Source organism: Pelobates fuscus, chromosome 3 (assembly GCF_036172605.1).
Source record: "Pelobates fuscus isolate aPelFus1 chromosome 3, aPelFus1.pri, whole genome shotgun sequence".
NCBI lineage: Eukaryota > Metazoa > Chordata > Amphibia > Anura > Pelobatidae > Pelobates > Pelobates fuscus.
Window position 1 is genome coordinate 327,556,471 of NC_086319.1, and position 20,899 is coordinate 327,577,369.

Below are 20,899 nucleotides of genomic sequence, written 5' to 3' on the forward strand. Positions count from 1 at the left end.
CTGTCAAAAAAAGTAATCTGACTGGTTCACAGATCCATCATGCGCATGTGCAGTCTGATTATTTTAGGTTTATGTCTTTAGCAAACCTACTTTAACTATAATTACATTTATTTCTGACATAATATACTCTTGATTTCTTCAAGGTTTTACTGTTGGGTGCTATGTTGATGATAAAATTGTATATACTTTTTTTTTCTTTTCTTATGCAGGAATACATTTCTATTAGGGAACACTGGCACTTACACTCTTTACTGGATTGAGGAAAAGGAAGCTGATCCAGCATGCCTACAGTATCCACATTGCCCAAAGAGCTCTACCTTTCCACCTCACTGACTGACCTCAAGAAGAAGGCAGAGGTTAAACCTGAAAAAACCAGCACAAAGAGGTATTTTTATATTTTAATTTGTGATTTAATATATATCCATCTGAGATGATTTTAGATATTGGGGGAACTGCATGCATGGCAATTAGAGCTGGTGTCAAATGCAGTAGTCACACAAACAGAAATTGACAAAAAGAGAGCTATGTGGTAATGGAGCTTCTTAAAGTTATATAGAAATATATAGTGTTCCTTTTAATGAATGCATCTGTATCAGGCATTCCAGGACAAGGAGGGCTCCATAACAGATGGTGAAGGCATAGTAAGTCTCAAGTTATTGAGGGGGGTAGCTAATGCCGAGGAAAAGGCCAGTTTGTAGGTAGTGTTTTTTTATTTGTATTTTTTTTCAATAATCAAGGTAACTCTGGCAGAACCCATGTCAAACCTCTCACAGACATTTTATACATTTCCTACAGATTATTGCTACTATAAAGTAGATCTATTCAGGTCCAAATATGGTCAATGTCATAGGGAGTCTTCCCTTTCAGAGCAGACATAATGCATACTAGCATGTTAGTGTTTTGCTGCTATCTGAGATTCTACTAATATATACCAACATTGGTTACATTATAACCACAACTTGACACTTTACTGCTACTGTTATTTTATTGAGCAGAAGCACACTGTGTGGGGTGTGATATTGGTACTGTCGCACTATAAGTACTTTGTCTGTTAAAGACTTTATCGGACAATATTTTACTTTTCCATCGTTCTGGACTTTATTGGACTATCAAGTTGTATTGGATGATCTATTTTTATATTTTTCATTGCAGTCACTGTGGTAATACCTACTAACCCTAAGCTTTTTCCCACTTTGAATATATCAAGAGTTTTCGCTGTTTAGTAGAAGATTCTCTCTATACTAATGATCTTTTGATACAAGGCTGCCACCTAGTGAATTTATTTATATTGCGACCAAGTTTTTTGCATTTTAAGATTCTTTGTATTTCACTATTTTATGAATTCATCCATTTTTTAGTGGTTCCGATTGTATATTTTCAATCAGCACCACTCCTTATATGAGAAGGCTCTTGGTGCTGATAGGAGAAGAGTGTAAGTGGAAAGAACAGAGAAGAAAAGTAGAGAGAATAGGCAAGACGGGGCATGGAAGCGCGAGGAAAGCAGCCGTGGAGGAGAGAGAGGGGGGGGGGGGGGGGAGGAGGGGAGAGGAGAGGACCCGGGCCCCCGGACCGGCCCCCACATCTTTAGAAGTCCCTACTCGCATGCTATGCGCTCAGCGGACATTCGTCCCACGGCTCCCACAGTCTACCGAACGCTCCCAGGGACCCCCTAATCCTAGCCGTCAGGTCATCCATAAGGCGTACCTCCCTAATTCGCGCAATAACGCTCGCTATATGTGGTGTTTCGGGTTTCAACCATGTATATGCGATCGCTCGCCTTGCGGCCAATGTAATTTTGTGGATCAGTTTTTGCTCCCTTCTCATCCGTCTATAGTCCTGTTTAGGAAATACTCCCACGGGTCCAAGTCCGGGGCTCTAGAAAAAACTTGCGTCAGAAGGTCCTGTATGGCTCCCCAGAATCCAGTGACCCTCGGGCACTCCCACCACATATGCAGATAAGTCCCCCTCTCCCCGCACCCCCTCCAGCAATCGTCCGTGGTGGTTTTGCGCATCTTAAACAATTTGACTGGGGTCGTATACCAACGGAACATTGTTTTTAGGGATTGTTCCTGTAATGTTACACATACCGAGGTTGTCCTGCTTGCCTCCCATATTTCTTGCCACTCTACTCCTTCAAGTTCTTCCCCCAGATCTCGCTCCCATTGTGCAATGTATGTCAGTTCTCCCCATTCCCGGGAATTGGAGCATAAGTGTGCGTATAGTCGTGTTATAAGTCCCCTCGGCATGCTCCCCGAGTCACACATGGATTCAAAGAAGGTTAGTGTTTTTTGTGCTATTGCTTTGATGTGGGGTTGGCTAGCGTAATCCTTCATCTGCAAATATCGAAAGAAGTCTGCAGGTGTTAGGTGTCTTCCCTGTTTGTGTTGGTCGAATGTAATTACGTCAGAGCCCTGGTATAAATGGTGCAGTCTTTGTAGGCCTGCGTGTTCTAGGTTCCTAAAGTTCCTTGCCTCCATACCTTGGAGAAACTCTCTATTGCGTAGTATCGGCATAAGGGGTGAGGGAGAAGACGCCAATCCATATCTCCGGCTGCATGCATCCCACAGCCGAAGGGAATTCAGGATTGCCGGGCAGGTGACCCTCAACAGCGGCCTATGTTCCCTGGGGACCTACATCGTAAACTGGGGTAGATCCAATCCCATCATGTGTTACTCTATTTCTACCCATTTCCGTTCATCTGGGGGTGAATGCCATAACGCGACCTGTGCTAGTTGTGCCGCCACGTAATAGTGATATAGGTTCGGAAGGCCTAGCCCACCCCTCGTCTTTGGCCGATACAAGACGTGTCTCGAAATGCGATGTCTTTTATGCTGCCACACAAAATCACCTATCGCTCTTTGGAGTGGGGCAAGTTGCGTTTTGGTCAGGGGGATCGGGAGGGCCTGAAATAGAAAAAGGGCCCTTGGGAGTAGATTCATCTTCACAGAATGAATCCTCCCCACCCAAGATATTGGCTTGTCGGTCCACCTGTCTATATCTCTTGTCAATGTGCGCCATAAGGGCGTGTAGTTGTGGGAGTAGAGATCGTCTGGGTTGGCCGTCAACTGAATTCCCAGGTACTTGAGAGATTGTGATTCTATCCTTATATGATGTGCCCTGCGTATCTGATCTATGTCCGCCGCTAGCATATTTATGGGGAGTGCGCTTGATTTTGCCATATTGGCTCTGAAGCCTGAAATTTCCCCGTATGAGTGTAAGACCCCACCCAGCGCCTTCATAGAGTCCACAGGGTTCGTGAGCGTCAAAAGTATGTCATCAGCGTAAGCTGCTGCTACAAATTCTCGGCCCCCTACCCGCACCCCCTGAATCTCTGGGTGTTTTCGGAGCGCCTGTAGAAAGGGTTCTAGCGAAATGACAAAAAGTAGCGGGGAGAGTGGGCATCCCTGCCTGGTGCCATTATAAAGTGGGAAGGGAGAGGGAGGTGCGCCCGAGATCCGGACCTGTGCTCTGAGATTGCTGTACATGGCTTTTACTACTGTAAGGTATTCTGTAAGGAACTAAATGTTGCAACACTGTAAACATATAGTGCCAGTTGACGCGGTCGAAAGCTTTTTCAGCATCAATCGAGACCGCCAGGGTAGGTGTGTTCGTAACTGCCTGTTTCCATGTGAGATCTATATTCCGACGGGTATTTTCAAACAACTGCCTCCCAGGGATAAAGCCCACTTGGTCGGGTTCTATTAGGGATGTCAGGTGTGGGGAAAGTCTCTGCTTGTGTCTTGGCCAGTATTTTCATATCCTGATTTATGAGAGATATGGGTCTGTAACTACTGGGTAACAACGGGTCTTTATCTGGCTTGGGAAGTAAGACTATGGATGCCAGCGCCATGTCCGGATTTGGTGCGCCCCCCTCTCTAAAGTTGTTAAATAGTTTGAGCAAGTGAGGCACCAGCTCTTCCCGAAACGTCTTGTAATAGGACCCGTCAAAACCGTCCGGTCCTCGGGCAAGCGCCCACCCAGTGCGAAAATCTTAGGCCAATTTCCCTATTAAACGCTGATATAAAATTATACGCAAAACTATGGGCATCAAGGTTGAAACAACATCTCCCCAGCCTAGTTTCTGCCGAACAGGCGGGATTTGTCCCAGGCAGGCAAGCGGGTGATAACACTAGGCACTTCATTAATCTGATCAACTGGGCAAACACGAACAGGCAATCGGGCGTAGTTCTAGCGCTGGACGCTGAAAAAGCGTTTGATCGCCTGAACTGGACGTACATGGAAGCTACTCTACTCAAAATGGGATTCACCAGCCAATCCCTGAGAGGGATTAAGGCGCTTTACCATTCGCCCTCAGCCAAGGTTTTTAACTCTGGCTTTCTGTCGGACACATTTCATATAAGCAATGGCACACGCCAGGGCTGTCCATTGTCCCCATTAGTGTTTATCCTATGTCTTGAACCACTTATACAACACCTCAAACATGACCCAAAGGTCACAGGCCTGAACACCCCAGTAGGGACCCAAAAATTAGCCCTATTTGCAGATGATGTGCTAGTATTTGTCTCTAACCCAACGCAGTCCATCCTGAACCTGATGTCCCTTCTCCAAAAGTATGGACAAGTTTCATACTACAGGAACAACCTCAAAAAGACACAAGCCCTGCCCATAAACCTTCCCCAGCGCACTGTGCAGTCACTCATGGACTCACACCCCTTTGATTGGAGGAAGGTCTCCATTAAGTACTTGGGTATCAATCTGACCAAATCATCCCAGCACTTACCCAAGGAGAATCACACCAAGGTGGCCCACAAATTACAGACGCAACTAGACAATTGGCAGGATTTGGAAATCTCTTGGCTGGGGAGGGTGAACACCATAAAGATTACCCCATGTCCTATACCTATTCTGCACTATACCCATAGCACTCAACGATAAACTATTACACAAATTCCAAAGTATCTTCAACGCCTACATTTGGAAAAAAAAAACACCGAGACTAGCTAGGCGCCTAACATGGCTTTCCCCGCATAAAGGTGGACTGGGAATCCCAAACATTAGAGCGTACTACAGAGCTGCAATCTTAGCGCAAGGCTTAGAACTGCTAGTCCGTCCTAATACACATATCTGTGCATCCCTAGAAGATGCTTGCATTCACCCACTCACGGTACAATCAACACTGCGAGCGTGCACGCTCTGGGACAAGTCCACAAACCACCCCTTACAGAGCACAAAATTCCTAATCAAGAGTTGGAAGAAATGGGCAAGCACACTCATCGGTGCGAACAATATTCTATATTTTGCCCCTATACAAACAATTTCAGAATTATCTGAAAATATAACTATGACAGCCTGGACTCTGAAAGGCATACATTCGATAGCCCAATTATACACGGAGGAAGGTCTAAAATCATTCACATCGATTCAACTGGAGTTCACACTTCCCCCCCCCAGAGACGTGTTCACCTACATTAGGGTAAAGCACATCCTACACAATTTACACACACAATACTGTGAGGAAACACAACTAACGAACTTCGGCCAACACTGCATAAGACAAAACCCACAAACGAAATCCCTATATGCGCTTGTGGGAACGCGAACTTAACTTAAACATTCCACTACCACTATGGCTACAGGCAATGCAAACGACCAAAAAGGTGTTCCACAGCTTAGCACATTGGGAAGCCTACTGTAAAATGATTATGCGGTGGTATCTGGTGCCGGCCAGGCTGGCTATGATGTATACGTCAGCATCACATATCTGTTGGAGATGCGATACCTCCAAGGGAGATATGTTACACATATTCTGGACTTGTCCTACGCTAAAAGGGTTTTGAACGTTAATAGGAGAGGCTATTAAACTGATAACAAATCGTAAAATCCCAATTACGCCAGAATGCTTCCTGCTACACCTGTCCCCAGAACTGTTAACGGACAAAGCTAAACATGTACTCCTACACATTTTAACTGCAGCTAAAACTAGCATAGCCAGTCACTGGAAGAAGAGGAGTGCTCCAACACCGCTAGAGGTGTGGGACAAGATTGATAATATTGCAATTTATGAACGCATGGCTTACAAACTACAAGGTCAAATGGAATCTTACTCCACACATTGGGCAAGTTGGCACATGGCTCGCACAAAAATAACAAAGCTTCATATCACTAGCAAGTAATACCCTATACATTGAACGTAAACACTGTCCATACCTCAGATCTAATCTGTTCTCCAGCGCTAAAACAGGTTACACAGGGTACAAGTCACATGGTACATGCCACTAGTTACATGTAATGTATTGTATAAACACTTGGTTAATAAGTTACTCCCCTGTTTATTTCCTTTACCTTGCTACCTCTACAACCCGACCTACGAATATGCGTGCAGTAAAACGAACACACACAGTCCACAGGTCAGAAACTAGCCATCACACTTAACTACATGCCAGTCCCATGACTGACATTGAAGCAGTCACTTAGAGATGGTTTTCAACAGATACTGTGTAATCTATTTGTTATAAACTGCGCTACTCGATCTCCAAGTATTTCTGTAAGTAATGACCAATGTCTACTGTGTATACTGTACCGATAAAATATGACTATGTATATTCATTTACCCTCCCCCTTTTCTTTTTTTCTGTATCCCTATTGTTCTTATTATATGCAAGAAAAATCTCAATAAAAACGAGACATTGAAAAAAAAAAAACGTCCGGTCCTGGTGCTTTATTCCCTTTTAGCCCTGTGATTGCCCTGTCTCTTTCCTCTTCAGTTATTTCGGCTGCTAACTGGTCCTTCGCCTCTCCAGAGAGCCTTGGTAGGCCAAGATCCGTCAGAAATCTGTGGATACGTTCCGACTCCTGGTCTTTTCTCAGGCCGTCTGTAGGTGTGTGGTTATATAGTGCTTTATAAAAATCGCGGAAGACTCCTGCGATGTCGCTTGGAGTCATTTTTATTGATCCGTCTGTGTGTCGTATGGACGTGATATGTGTACGTCCCTGTCGAGGCCGTAGAGTCCTGGCTAACAGGGTGTCCATTTTGTTCCCCTTTTCATAAAAGGAACGTTTAGACCACGACAGTGATCGTGCTACGTCATCTACAAGCAATGCTCGTATGTCATGTCGCTTGGCCTCCACTCGTCCCAGTGTCTCCCCGTCCGGACATGTCTGATGTCTCTGCTCTGCAGTCTTAAGTTCCCTAAGAAGTCTCTCTAAAGTTTTCGTCTTTTGCCTTTTCTTTATCGTTGCTAGACGGATAAGGGCTCCCCTCACTACTGTTTTATGAGCAGCCCAAATCGAGGGTACTCCTACGTCAGGTGTGTCATTGCGGGCGAAGAAGTCAATAATCTCCGCCTGTATCTGTTCCCTAACCATGAGGTCTCTTATTAAGGAGGCTTTTAGTCTCCATGTCCAAGGGGATGCGGCACATAGATTCCCCAGTGTAATTGTGACCTCCGCGTGGTCTGACCACGTGATGGATCCCACCGCCGAGTCAGTGGTACATGCGAGGCAGCAATCGTTAGCTAAGAAAAGGTCTATCCTTGAGTAAGTGCCATGTGGGGCTGAGAAATATGTGTAATTGACCGCACTCGGGTGCTGAGCCCTCCACACGTCCACTAATCCCGACTGTGTCATAAAATTGTGTAGCAGCCTGTCCTGTCCCCCTCTCCCTTGTGATCTGGGTAAGCCTCTATGGGTGCTTCTGTCTACTGCCGGGCTCGACACTGCGTTGAGGTCCCCTCCCATGAGGAGCATACCCCGCGGCAGTCTCTGGATTTTGTCAAGTAACGAGTTCCAGAACTCCGGTTCCGGTCGGTTGGGGGCATAAACATTGACCAGATGGATTGTATGGGAATATAGGACCCCAGATACTATGATATAGCGCACGTCTATATCCGCATCGGTCGTGGTTATCTGCAATGGGCACCTACTCCTCACCAAGACAGCCACCCCATTACGTTTTCTGTGCGCCCTGGCCTCGTGTGAGACTGTATATGTGTGGTCCCGAGGGGTAAAGCGTGCTTGTTTAGGCAAGTGCGTTTCCTGGACAAATGCAATATCTGCTCCCCCCCCTTTTCAGTTCCCTGAAGAGCAATCGCCTTCTTGTCGGGGTGTTAAGGCCCCTCACGTTTAGCAAGATAATTTTCATGGACATGGCGCAGAGTTAGGTCCTGAGCTTTTGATAGGGCCCCCTGCGCCCCCGCCCCAGAAAAGAAGGAAGAGATAGAGGATAGCTTAGTAGAAAAGCAGAACATGTGCAAGAGATGTGCACTGGGAAATAGAGAGAAAGGTCTGGTCTTACTATTTGCCAGACTTGTCCGGGGATCACGGTCCAATGAGTCGCATGCGCTATGCGCCTGCGAGTAATGTGGAACCATATACCTAGAACCTTTAACGCTGCAATGCTGTTCAGATATTGTGTAGTTTCTATTGCACGACACACTAACTATTCAAAACTGGAAAACCTAAAGCTATGGAACAGATTATAATACTCGTCCTTCACCCCCCGGTGATTCCTAGACCACGAACTCCATGAGATGAGGTATCGTATAGCCCGCCCCTTCCCTCCGAGACCCCCCTCCCCACCCTGTGCCCTAAAGGGATAGGTATCTGCTCTCCGCGGGGGAGTTTGAGTAACTGCCGTGGGAGACCCCCTCACCTACTCTGCATGGTCCGCTCCTCTGTGATGGGACCCTTCCCAAGGGCGGCAAGGCCCCTCTTCAATACTCTCCCTGGGGGGAGTGTGTTCCCTGTGCTCTCACATAGTAGGGTGCTCCTAAGAAACACTCGCCTCACCCTATCTCCCGCCCTCCTGATGGAAGCGCCCCCTGTCTGAGGTCCATGGACCCCCCACATCCACCACCCGACGCTCCAATAGTATTTGTGTATTCTAAGGCGACCTGTATGCGTTTTGGGTGTGCCTTGTTGGGGTTTTAATGGTGGCAGAAAAAGAGTTATACCCTTATTGGTATAGGGAGGGTTGTGTTAGAGAGAGGCGGGTCGCCTGCTCCTGAGGAGGGTAGGTCAGGGCTCCTCCCTTTCGCTGCCTATGTTTCTCCTCTCTCTCCCCACAGGGTGCTGCATTTCAGACCACTCCACCACCCGTAACCATCCCCCCCCCCGCCCACTCCACCTTTCACTACTGCCCGCATCCGTATCACTGAGAGGGGTCCTGTTCCCCGGCCCGGTACAACCTCTACGAAACCTGTCCGGTTCCGCCCCATCGTGGGGCCTCAGAGCTGCGGACGCCGGCCCTTTACTGACCTCCCATATCTTCCTCTCTACCTGCCTCTACCTGTGCCCCCTGGGATTGCAATGTAGTGTGTGGGGAAGTGGAAGCGCAGAGGTGGTATGTCTACATATCCCCTTTCACATATATAGATAAGCTGTAGCAACCCCCATATACAGGCCATAATTCAATATTTTCCTGGGTCTGGTACCTGCATCTTCCCCTGCAATAGGGTGAGAGTGTCCTCTGGTGTAGTCCCACGAAAAGCTGTCCCGCCCAGAGGCCCTCAAGGGGACTGAAGGTACCGTCACTAGACCTTCGCTTGGAGCCTGGGCTGCTCCTCTCCTGTGGGTCCCGGATGACCCTTAAGCCCCATCTGGTAGCGAAAGAAGAGCCCCACCATGTCCGTGCCCTACCCACCCCACCTAGCGGTGGACCCTCCCCTCCCCCGTGTATCTACCCCCTCCTGTCGTCTGGTGTTGGGTTTCTCTATATGAGGGGCTCCTTCCCCCCCCTCCGCCATCAAAAAAAGTCAAACATGAGTTAATAATAAGAAAAAAACTCTCTCTGCATGCATCCTCCAGACTACTGTCTCTGTTGGGCTCTGGCTGTGCAGTATACGATACCCTCTTCAGGTCTCAGTGACCTCCGGTTCCGGCGGCCTGCCACTCAGTCGGCAAGGGTCTCAGTTCCTCTGCAGGTACTGGCACGGTTGGTAGGTTCAGTGGGGGTGCCAAACCGAGATCTCCAAACAAACGTTTAGGGTCTCCCCCGAGTGTCAGGACGTGTACTCTGCCGTTTTTGAATGCCATGAGGCGGAAGGGAAAGCCCCATGCGTAGCGGACCCCCGCCCACCTCAGTGCTTCTGTGATCGGCTTCCAGTCTCTTCTACGTTGGAGCGTGCTAGGCGCCAGGTCCTGGTAGAGAGCTATAGTTACTCCTCCATGGGTGATAGAGCCTTCCCTGCCCCTCCGGAGTAGTGCTTCCTTTGTCGGAAAGTGCAGGAATTTGACAATGATGTCCCTTGGTGCGTTCGTCTCAGGCCGGCGTGCCCGCAGGGCCCTGTGTGCCCTTTCTATCTGCCACATGTCGTCCGGGATATCTGGCAGTAGCTTAAGTAGTTTAAAGATGGTGAGTATAAGCTCCGCCAGGGGTCCCTCTCCCTCCTTTTCGGTCAATCCCCGGATCCGGAGATTATTACGCCGAGACCGGTTCGCTATATCTTCCAGCGCTAAGTCAGCTTCCATTAGGCGCGAGGTAAGTGTGTTGACCTGGGCTACTACTTCATTATGCGCAGTTGTTGCCTCCTCCATGCATTCTTCCAGGCGCCCGGTTCTCGCGCCCAGCACGTGGATTTCATTCCGCAGGACTTTTGTGGATTTTTCGATCTCACCCACCAGGTAAGTTTTAACCTCCGCGAGTGTTGTCAATATTTGGGAGGTGTCACACTGGGGGAGTCCCGAGGCCAGTCCGCCGCGTGGCGAGGATGCAGAAGGAGTGCGGCCTACCTCGGCGCCATTTTGGTCCAAAGCTGGGCCCGCTTTGTTGGCGGTAAGCAGGTCCATGACCGAGGCTCCCGGCTCTGGTCCTTTCTTGGGTGCCTTCTTAGGGTTTCTTTTTTCCATGCTGTAACCGGTGTCCGTCTAATTAATTAGCTAGTGAGTGCTTAAAACAGCGCTATCGGAGCAGAGCTTCACACCGACACGTCCAGCTCTCTCCGAGGTCAGGCCACCACCCTGTGTTTCCTCTTTTATGACATCCTTATCCATCTGTACCAGCTATCAAATGTACCAGTCTTATTTATAAGAACTCATGGATATCTCCACTAGTTTCCATAATATTGTGTTATCTCCAATATATTTGTCTGTTCTCCACAGGAAACCACTGAAAGCACTGTTTTCATTATTTTTTTCCCCATAGTTTCCACCATAGTTTTAGCCAGTGTAAATGTTTTTAGAGTCTGCATTTGGAAATCCGCAAATGGAGATAATTGTATGCAAGTACCTTTCAGGTCGCCAGTGACTTGGTTTATTTTCATTTATACTTTTGTCTAAATTATTCTTGTTTTAGGAATTGCCAAATATTAATATAGAACCATTGAAACACATAGGATACACTGAATAACAGGGACCACAACTAAGCCACTAGAATATATTGTGTAATGTTGATTACAATACATTAATAGATGTACATTTATTTTCTTAAGCTATGTTACAAGTGCAATTAAGATCTTCCAAAAGGCAGAAGAAAGCAGACTAGATGGAGATGAAGAAAAAGCATATGTTTTCTATATGAAATTTTTGCATGTATTTGAACTCCTTAAGAAGAGGACAGATTTCAAGCAAAACCAGGTAATGTTTAAATGTGTTGTTTGTTTTGTAACATATATAATACTGAAGGGGCACTTGTTTTAGTAAATAGGCAGTTTTAGCAATCAAAGTATGCTTTAAGCCTGCTGTAAGTCCGGTATGTAATATTTACCAACTGGCACACCTGCAGTTGTTTGTACAAAACACTTTATATCCATTAACGATCCATTGAGACGATTTATTAAGTGCCTTTATATTTTATTTAGAAAACTGTTGACAGTGAAGGGGTTATGCAATGCTGCACACTCATTACTGCGAGTTATGTATTTGGGCTATTTGTTGCCCTAAACATAGTCTATACTTTGCTTTCTCCCCATGAAGTGATATATGTATGACCTGAAAAGTCACAACCATCACATTTGGGGGTGGGTAAGAAGGGAGGCTGGCTAATGATACCCTAATAATGCAGTAACACCCCAGTAACTCCATTTTTAGCTGTAGAGGGGTTAATATCTGTATCTGTAGCATTTTATGGCGAAACACTGCACATGCAGACTCCAGGCACCATGACCACTTTAAATCACTAATGGTGCTTGGAGTAACACATTAAATACCATCTTGTGTCAAACAGTTACATAATTTTATGGTTGTGGAGTCTTTATTTCTTTGCAAATCAATATATGCATACATGTGAAATAACTATCCTATTTGATAAAGGACATACTGTCAACTGTAGGCTGAACAAATGGTTCTCTACTCCCCATATAAATTTATAGTGGAGCACAAACCAAGAAAGTTATTGTGTGAAAAACAGTGATTGATAAGCTCTTCCACCTGAAGTCCGTGAATAGTAAAGGCATTGTTAAACACAGCTCTGCACATACCAGTCTAGCCATAAGACACATACTCCAAGGAATCCATGTATAAAGTTGAATAAATGGTGGTTCTTTGTTGAACTCCTTTGCATATATTCACACTGGGGTGTGCAGATCTGTGTTTAATGATGTGATTTCTATCTATCCTATCTATCTATGTATCCCAACTCCCCTGAATTGGAGTTTGTGTCCTGGTGACACAGGTAAATCAGTGTCAGCTGCTAAAAAGCATTTTGGAGCATACCCACCATGCAGAAACGTTTCTGAGGTTGTGAATGCTTGGCAATCACTTTCATACATGGACCATAACAATCATTTAAACCGCACTCTTTGGACATCCATATGCCAAAATTCCGTAGTTTCTCTTGATTTTTATTTTTTATGATAAATGACACATGGAAAGGTGCAAAAAATAAATAAATGAATAAAAACAACAAAACCACCAAACCCTTGTTCTAGTCCGCACACCTAAACAAAACCTAAGAAATGCTTCCCTACATGTTTCATTCTGTCTTGGTACATTTATCTGGTTTATTCACCTTGCCATCTATATAATTTTTCATAATAAATCAATAGAATCTATGGAAAATTCCCTCCTAAAATATTTTATCATATGGATGCCCTAAGAATGCGGTTTGCAGGATTTTCGGTTTATGTGTATTTTCTCATTCTGGTACTACAATAACCAGCACCAGGGATGTCTACTTGTGCACTCTAAAAAGGATGAGTAATTATCCAGTTATGTTTTTCTTATTTTCTTGTATTGACAGTACCAGCACTAAAACCCTCCTATACTACTTCTTCTCAATACGCCTTTAATTTTAGCTGGCTAGCTGATGCCTCATCATGTATTGTCTGTCTCCACCTATAGGTGGGATGTATAACTGTGACCACTTAGTTAAAATATAAAAACATGAACAACGCTTGAGGTATATTGTCTTTTTATATATATATATATATATATTATAGCTCTTTTGTACATTTCTAACACTTGTTTGGTTTAATCCTAGGACTACTTTAAGTCTTTACTTGGGCCTACTAATATAGTAAAATCAGTCGAGCAAGCTGAGAAACTCTCTGAAAGTCTTAAAAATAGGTATGTATGCTTCATTAAATAATGTCAAATTTGTTTCAGTAGAGTCATCTTTATGACTTTGACTCTACCGTAATATGGCAATTAGCATTTTTGTAACTCTTAAGAAAAGAAACAGTTGACAAGTTCTGAACCAAAACTATCTATCGTCCCCTCTCCTCTTCCTTAACCACTTTGCTGTTTGGCTTCCCTACTTCCTCTTATATTTCGTCCCTAATTCTTGGAGACTTCAACATTCCCACTAGCCTGCCCTTGTCCTCAGTAGCCTCAAAACTACTTTTCAATCTATAATCTCTGCAACACTCCATTCCCCCTCTCAGATCACCTCTTCTCATTTGCTCTCAATGGCCCCTTACCCCATCATCCTCAACCTAACATCCCTCAACTAAGAAAAAATCTGAATTATATTGACCTCTATCCATCCCTACTTTCTCCTGTCCCTCACTGACTATCTTCTCATATAACACTACCCTCACCTCTACCCTGTACGCTTCAGCCCCGCCCCAAACATGCACCTTGAGAAGAACACGCCCCCCAACCGTGGCACACTAAATCAAAACGCTACCTGCAGATGCTCCCGTTCTGCTGGAGGAAGTCACGCACCCAGTCTGACTTCCTCCACTACAAATTCATGTTGCGTTTCTACAGCACAGCCCTTGCCAAACAGTCATACTTCTCCTCGTCTTTTTAATACCTTTAACTCCCTTCTTTGCCCTGCTGTTGCCATGCCCCAAACAAACCTTACAGCTGATAGCTGTGCATGCTACTTTACCGACAAGATTAAACAGCTAAGGAACTAATTTTCACCACATTGCCCCTCTGTGTCTCAATCACACCTAGATCATGCATTTCCTACCCTTCAGACTTTCTCCCACACTACTGAACAAGAGGTAGCTTCGCTTCTCCTTTACTCTCGCCCCACCACTTGCCAGCTTGATCCTGTCCCGTCTCACCTTATCAGATCTCTCTCATTTTGTCTTGAGCCTTCCTTAACACACATCTTCAACTGCTCTTTCTCTTCTGGTGTTGTCCCTGCTGCCTTTAAACATACTACTGTAGTACCAATCTTTAAAAAAAAAAAAAAACATATCTGGACCCCTCCTCTCCTTATAGCTATCGTCCCATATCCCTGCTCCCTTTTTCCTCAAAGCTTCTGGAAAGACTGGTCTTTACCTTTCGGAATTGCTTCCTCAATTCCAAACCTCTCCTTGACCCTCTTCAGTCTGGCTTCCACCCCCTCCACTCTACTGAGACTGCTCTTATTAAAGTCACTAACGACCTAATTACAGCTAAATCCAAAGGGCACTACTCCATACTAATTCTTCTTGACCTCTCTGCTGCCTTTGACACTGTTAACCATGTTCTCCTTCTCCAAACTCTTCAATCTCTCGGTCTCTGTGACACTGTCCTTTCTTCGTTTTCGTCCTATCTCTCCCAATGCTCAGTGTCTCCTTTTCTAATGATACCTCCTTCCTTCGTCCTGTCTCTGTTGGAGTCCCCCAAGGCTCTGTCCCCTTCTATTTCCTCTTTATACTGCCACTCTTGGCAAACTTACTAACTCATTTGGATTCCAATACCACCTGTACGCTGATGACACCCAGATATATCTCTCCTCCCCGGACCTCTCCCCTGCCGTCCTGCAATGTGTCACTGCTTGCCTTTCTTCCATCTCTGACTGGATGTCCTCCCACTTTTTGAAACTCAATCTCTCTAAAGGAGGAGAGGAGTCTTTCCTCCTCCTTCACTCTCCCTTCAAGTTAGTGGTACCCACATCAGTCCATCCTTGCAAGCGCGCTGTCTTGGCGTTATACTTGATTCTGGCCTCACATTGAGCCTTATATCCAGTCTGTTACCAAATCATGTAGATTCCACCTTAAGGAGCATAGCCCGCATCCGCCCCTTTCTTACACATGATGCTACTAAGGAGCTTGTCCAGGCTCTACTAATCATTTGCATGGATTATTGTAACTTTCTCCTAATAGGTCTTCCCACAATTTGTATTGCCCCACTACAGTCTGTAATGAATGCTGCAGCTAGACTGATTTTCCTCTCCTGTCACTCCTGTCACACCTCTCCCCTCTGTCGGTCCTTACATTGGCTTCCTGTATCCTATAGGAGTTCATTTAAGGTACTAATCCACACCTATAAAGCACTGACCAATTCTAGCCCCTCCTATATCTCTTCACTGATCCGCAGGTATGCCGCTTCTCGGTCTCTCCGCTCTGCCCATGAACTTCTCCTGTCCACTACTCGCACCCGGATGGCCAACTCACGCTTGTAGGACGCCTCGTGGGTGGCTCCTTTCTTTTGGAATAGCCTGCCTACGATGATCAAGCTCTCCTCTAGTCTTCAATCATTTAAAAAGTGCCTCAAAACACATATCTTTAGGAAAGCTTATGGCCTCCCAGAGTAACCTCTACCTCACATACCTGTCCCTTGCTCTTTCTTCAAGGGCAGCACTCTCTCTGCTTCACTCCACCTTGTTTGATTGCTACCTCCTGTCCTGTTGTGTTTTACACCCCGCCCCCATCTATAGACTGTAAGGTCATTTGAGCAGGGCCCTCTTCAACCTATTGTCCCTATAAGTTTTATCACCCCCTTTGATAATATTGTAAAGCTCTACAGGATTATGCTGGCGCTATATAAATACCTGTCATAATAAAAACAATCCAGAGCATCTGCCAAATCAGAAACTTTGTGTCTGAGCACAATCTACTCAGCCACAGTGTTTTGTGGTCACCCCCTATTCTTTATTTAAGTTTAGATGGCAAGAGAGTAACGTTTGTGTTATACAAGCTGTTGCATCTTCCCCCAATCCAATTGTAAGGCTCAGTTATGGTGTTTAAAAGTAGTTTACAAAAGCTTATTGGTCAGCCTTGCTGACAGAGGGGAGGCCCAGATATCAATACATATGACTCTCTAGATTTAGAAGGGATTTAACCCTACTAACAGCAAAATGTTAGGACATTCCATGCCAGCATTAGGCTCCAGCTTTAAAGGGACACTATAGTCACTAGAACAACTACAGCTAATTGTAGTTGTTCTGGTGAGTATAATCATTCCTTTCCGGCTTTTTGCAGTAAACTGTATTTTCTGAGAAAAAGCAGTGTTTACATTACAGCCTAGTGATAACTTCACTGTCAACTTCTCATATGGCTCCTAGAGGTCCTTCCTGGGGCAGTGCTGCACAGTGTCTTCACCTTCTGCATGGAGACACTGAATTTTCCTCATAGAGATGCATTGATTTAATGCATCTCTATGAGGAGATGCTGATTGGCCGAGGCTGTGTTTGGCTTGTGCTGGCTCTGCCCCTGATCTACCTCCTTGACAGTCTCAGCAAATCCAAATTGTGATTAGCTTTGATCAACACTTCTGATGTCAGCCGACTGGAATAAAGGTACGTTTTTACTATATTAGGGGGAGGTCAGGGGGGGGGCGGCGGCGCAAGGGGCTAGATTGTGTTTTTAACACTAAAGGGTGAGGAATGCATTTTTGTGTTCCAGGTGTGTTTTATAGTAATTGTTATCTTTTAAGAAAGAAAAATGTGTGGAAATATACTAAAATTAATTTCAAATTAGGTATGAGGAAGCAGAAGTACGAAAAAGACTTGAAGAAAGAGAGAGGATAGAAGAGCAGAAGCGAGAGGAAAGTCTGCTTCCTAAGGAGCCGTCAGCAGATGTCCATAATAAGCATGAGAAAAATCAGTCGGTATGATTTCTTGTTGTTTTTACGAAATGTTCTAATGCTTTTTAAGGAACACTTCAAGCACCAGAAGCACTACAGATACATCTATTTCATGTAGTGTTTATGGCGCTTATAGTGTCCTGTAATGATCCTCTAAAAGTTTAAAAACACATTTTTTTATATATAAACTTTATTTAAATCTACTTTTAGTTTTAAAAAAAGCATCATGCTGGGGATAGAGGCAGATTATGTACTGACCAGACATATATCTGTGGAGTTCCAATAAGACCCCAAAGTACAGCAACTCGAGCAGCAAATATAAACATTTTAAAGGCAAGAAACTATCATCTCCAAATGACACAATGGTGTGCAAACATAAGAGGCCCTATTACCCAGAAGCTCCCTAATTGCCAGATATTAGGCTCTCTTTCGAGAGGACCGTGCAGATGCCACAAAAGATGGTGCCTGAAGCCCACAGCGAACCGGGGGATTGCCAAGAGGAAAAGGGGTTTCTTACCTCTCCTCGGACTCTATCAACTATCATTCGGATGAGGACTCGTCTCTGTCCACAAAAGGTGACATTAAATATCTACTAATATACCTAAGGAAGGTCTGGAAGTCTGACCTTCTGGAGGCCCAAACTGAGACGGGAGTAATGTATCAAAAAATAAGAGCAGTGGAAGCAAGGGAGATTACCAGAGATGGCCAGATCCAGGAGGCTAAGAGACAGATAAAACAGCTGAGCGCTGCGGTGACCTCGTTGTAGACCTGTCACAGACGCTGGAACATCCAGAATCTAATTGAGTCAAGGGGTATCAAGGGATGCACAGGCCTCCCACAGATCACATCTGCTTTCCGGGTGCGCAAATCAGCTGCAACAATTTGTGGAGCTCCCAGAGAACCAATTGCAACCACAAGAGATGTGGCATGGAGAGCAATAATAATGAATTGCTCCAGAATACCGGGGAACATACATTTTGAAGGCTAGTCCATGCTAGTCCCTTTGCAAAAATGGTTAGTTTTTATAATAGAAAATTTGTAATATTTCGCTTATCTACTGTGAAACTTTTCCTTTATTTAATATTCTTCTTCTAGATTAATTTAGGCATTATTGTTTTGTTTTTACCTTACAATGTATTTTTAATTTTACTTAACCCCTTAAGGACACATGACATGTGTGACATGTCATGATTCCCTTTTATTCCAGAAGTTTGGTCCTTAAGGGGTTAAAGTACCACTATAGGCACCCAGACCACTTCAGCTCAATGAAGTGGTCTGGGTGTCAGGTCCCTCTAGCTTTAACCCTGCAGCTAAAAACAGAGTGCCCCTTTAATATAATTATTAATGCTTTATTTTTATTATTGTTTTTTCACTGTACAGGGGAATAGGGAAATGAAAGAGCCTGTTGTAAAGAAAGCAGCATCTTCTAATGGTAAGTTTAGTGGCACAGCACACACAGCCATGCTGGAATCAAACCGTCACCCACTCATGCACACGGTCACCTGCTCATTCAGACCTATTTATGCTAGTCATAGCCACACCTGCTCTTTTCTGGTATTTTCTGGAAGTTAGGAGAGAGCCTGAAGTAGATGTATCAGGAATCCGCACAATTCACAAATACAGGGAAAGTGCTGGTGTGCCAACCCAGACTGAGCACGACTTAGCACAGTGAATTATAAATCACACAGGCATGGAATGGAGAGGTTTTTTAAACGTTAATTTGGTTTTAAAGTTAAAGGAACACCATAGTCACCTAAATTACTTTAGCTAAATAAAGCAGTTTTAGTGTATAGATCATTCCCCTGCAATTTCACTGCTCAATTCACTGTCATTTAGAGGTTAAATCACTTTGTTTCTGTTTATGCAGCCCTAGCCACATCTCCCCCTGCCTATGATTGACAGAGCCTGCATGAAAAAAAAAACTGGTTTCACTTTCAAACAGATGTCATTTACCTTAAATAATTGTATCTCAATCTCGAAATTGAACTTTAATCACATACAGGAGGCTATTGCAGGGTCTAGCAAGCTATTAACAAAGCAGGGAGAAAATCTTAATCAAACAGAACTTGCAATAAAGAAAGCCTAAATAGGGCTCTCTTTACAGGAAGTGTTTATGGAAGGCTGTGCAAGTCACATGCAGGGAGGTGTGACTAGGGTTCATAAACAAAGGGCTTTAACTCCTAAATTGCAGAGGATTGAGCAGTGAGGCTGCAGGGGCATGTTCCATACACCAACACTGCTTCATTAAGCTAAAGTTGTTCAGGTGACTATAGTGTCCCTTTAAGTTACCCTAACATAATGGAGTGTCTTATTGGTTTAATATGCATTGACAGTGCCACAAGGAGCAATTTCGCCTGAAAAACTTTATGGAATGATGAGTGATCAAAATATTAACATTATTATCATGGATGCTCGGAGTGAGAAGGATTTTAAAGAGTCTCACATTAAAGGTTCCATAAGTGTGCCAGAGGAGGCTATATGTCCTGGGTAAGTGTACAAGAGATGGCTGTAAGTACTAGGTAATATATCTGTACACTTAAATTGCTTAGAGTTACTTTATTTGTATGTCATGTGTAGGTACACCGCACAAAAGATTGAAGGTAATCTTCCTGAGGCATCAAAAGAAGATTGGAATAGAAGAGGTCATACAGATTACATTATATTACTAGACTGGTTTAGTTCTGTGAATGACTTAAAGCTGGGAACTACTCTTCAAAGTCTAAAAGATGCACTTTTTAAGGTGAGCATTGTAAGAGGGTTTATTTGGTATTGTGTGTGTCATAACTCCATTCTAATGAGGCTACTAAGAATCTGATGTATCTAAAGATACAGTTTATTATATAGATTGTGCATGTGTAAACGGCAGTTTTACATTTAGAATATAATCTTTGTCACTTTGCTTCTATCACTACCTGGAGCTAAAGGTAATAAAGTGACAGGAGCAGACCAAGACCGCCAATAGCTGCATTCTGAAAGTGAAAAGATTACACAGAGAGAGCGCCTACAATGTGCTTGTCCTGTAGGAGATCCCTTGTTTCAGCAATTATAAAGTACCCTTTTTGGAGCTTTAGTGGGCTGATGGGTACCAGAATCCTTGGCCAATGTCCCCTGTAGTCTACTATTTTTACTTTTTTTTTTTTTTTTTTTTTTTTATGTCAGTTTAACTTTACCTGCCATTTATTTTTATGGGGAAGAGTGGGGGGAAGGACGTCTTAGAATTCTGTGTTTTATAGGCAACTAATATGTAACCTTTGCTCTGGCTGGGACAGAATTCTTGCTGCAACCACATGTCCTCCAATGAAATCATCAGTTCTGATGGCTTTTATCCAGTTCAGGGTTTTTAATAGAGTCAGAGAGAAGCATTGGAGACATAAGGCGCATGCATGGCTATGACCTGGCCAAGCTCAAATATTTGTGTTGCGAGTTTGAATAAATTAGGGACTTATCTGGCACCCGAAGACCGCACCCAGTGGGCGCCTATCGTTGCCAACCAAGGTTGATAACCTTTTTATGGATAATACGGAAGTGAAATATCCATATTATCTCCGTTCCTGGTAAGGGACTGAGCTCTGGATACAGAAAAACAGTTTTTTGTCTGTAGGGGTTTGTTAAATAGTGCCCCTTAGCATTGAAAAGTAAATTTTGTTTAGGGATTTTCTTGCAAATTATGTAGCCTATAAACTCAAAAATTTAGAGAAAATACTATCTATCCATACAAACTGTATCTTCGAGTAGAACTACTTTATTTGTTACTCTT

The 20,899-nt window shown here is 44.3% G+C and overlaps 1 protein-coding gene across 1 annotated transcript in view; it reads left to right on the forward strand.

Moving 5' to 3' along the window:
* The window catches only part of USP8 (ubiquitin specific peptidase 8), a 40,460-nt gene that overhangs the window by 7,290 nt on the left and 12,271 nt on the right, over positions 1–20,899 (forward strand). The window contains exons 2-8 of the mRNA XM_063446298.1: positions 210–385; positions 11,388–11,532; positions 13,376–13,461; positions 17,037–17,166; positions 18,523–18,574; positions 19,476–19,629; positions 19,720–19,882. Coding sequence (XP_063302368.1) covers positions 282–385; positions 11,388–11,532; positions 13,376–13,461; positions 17,037–17,166; positions 18,523–18,574; positions 19,476–19,629; positions 19,720–19,882 — 834 coding nt within the window. The 5' untranslated portion in view covers positions 210–281. The remainder of the gene's footprint in view (positions 1–209; positions 386–11,387; positions 11,533–13,375; positions 13,462–17,036; positions 17,167–18,522; positions 18,575–19,475; positions 19,630–19,719; positions 19,883–20,899) is intronic.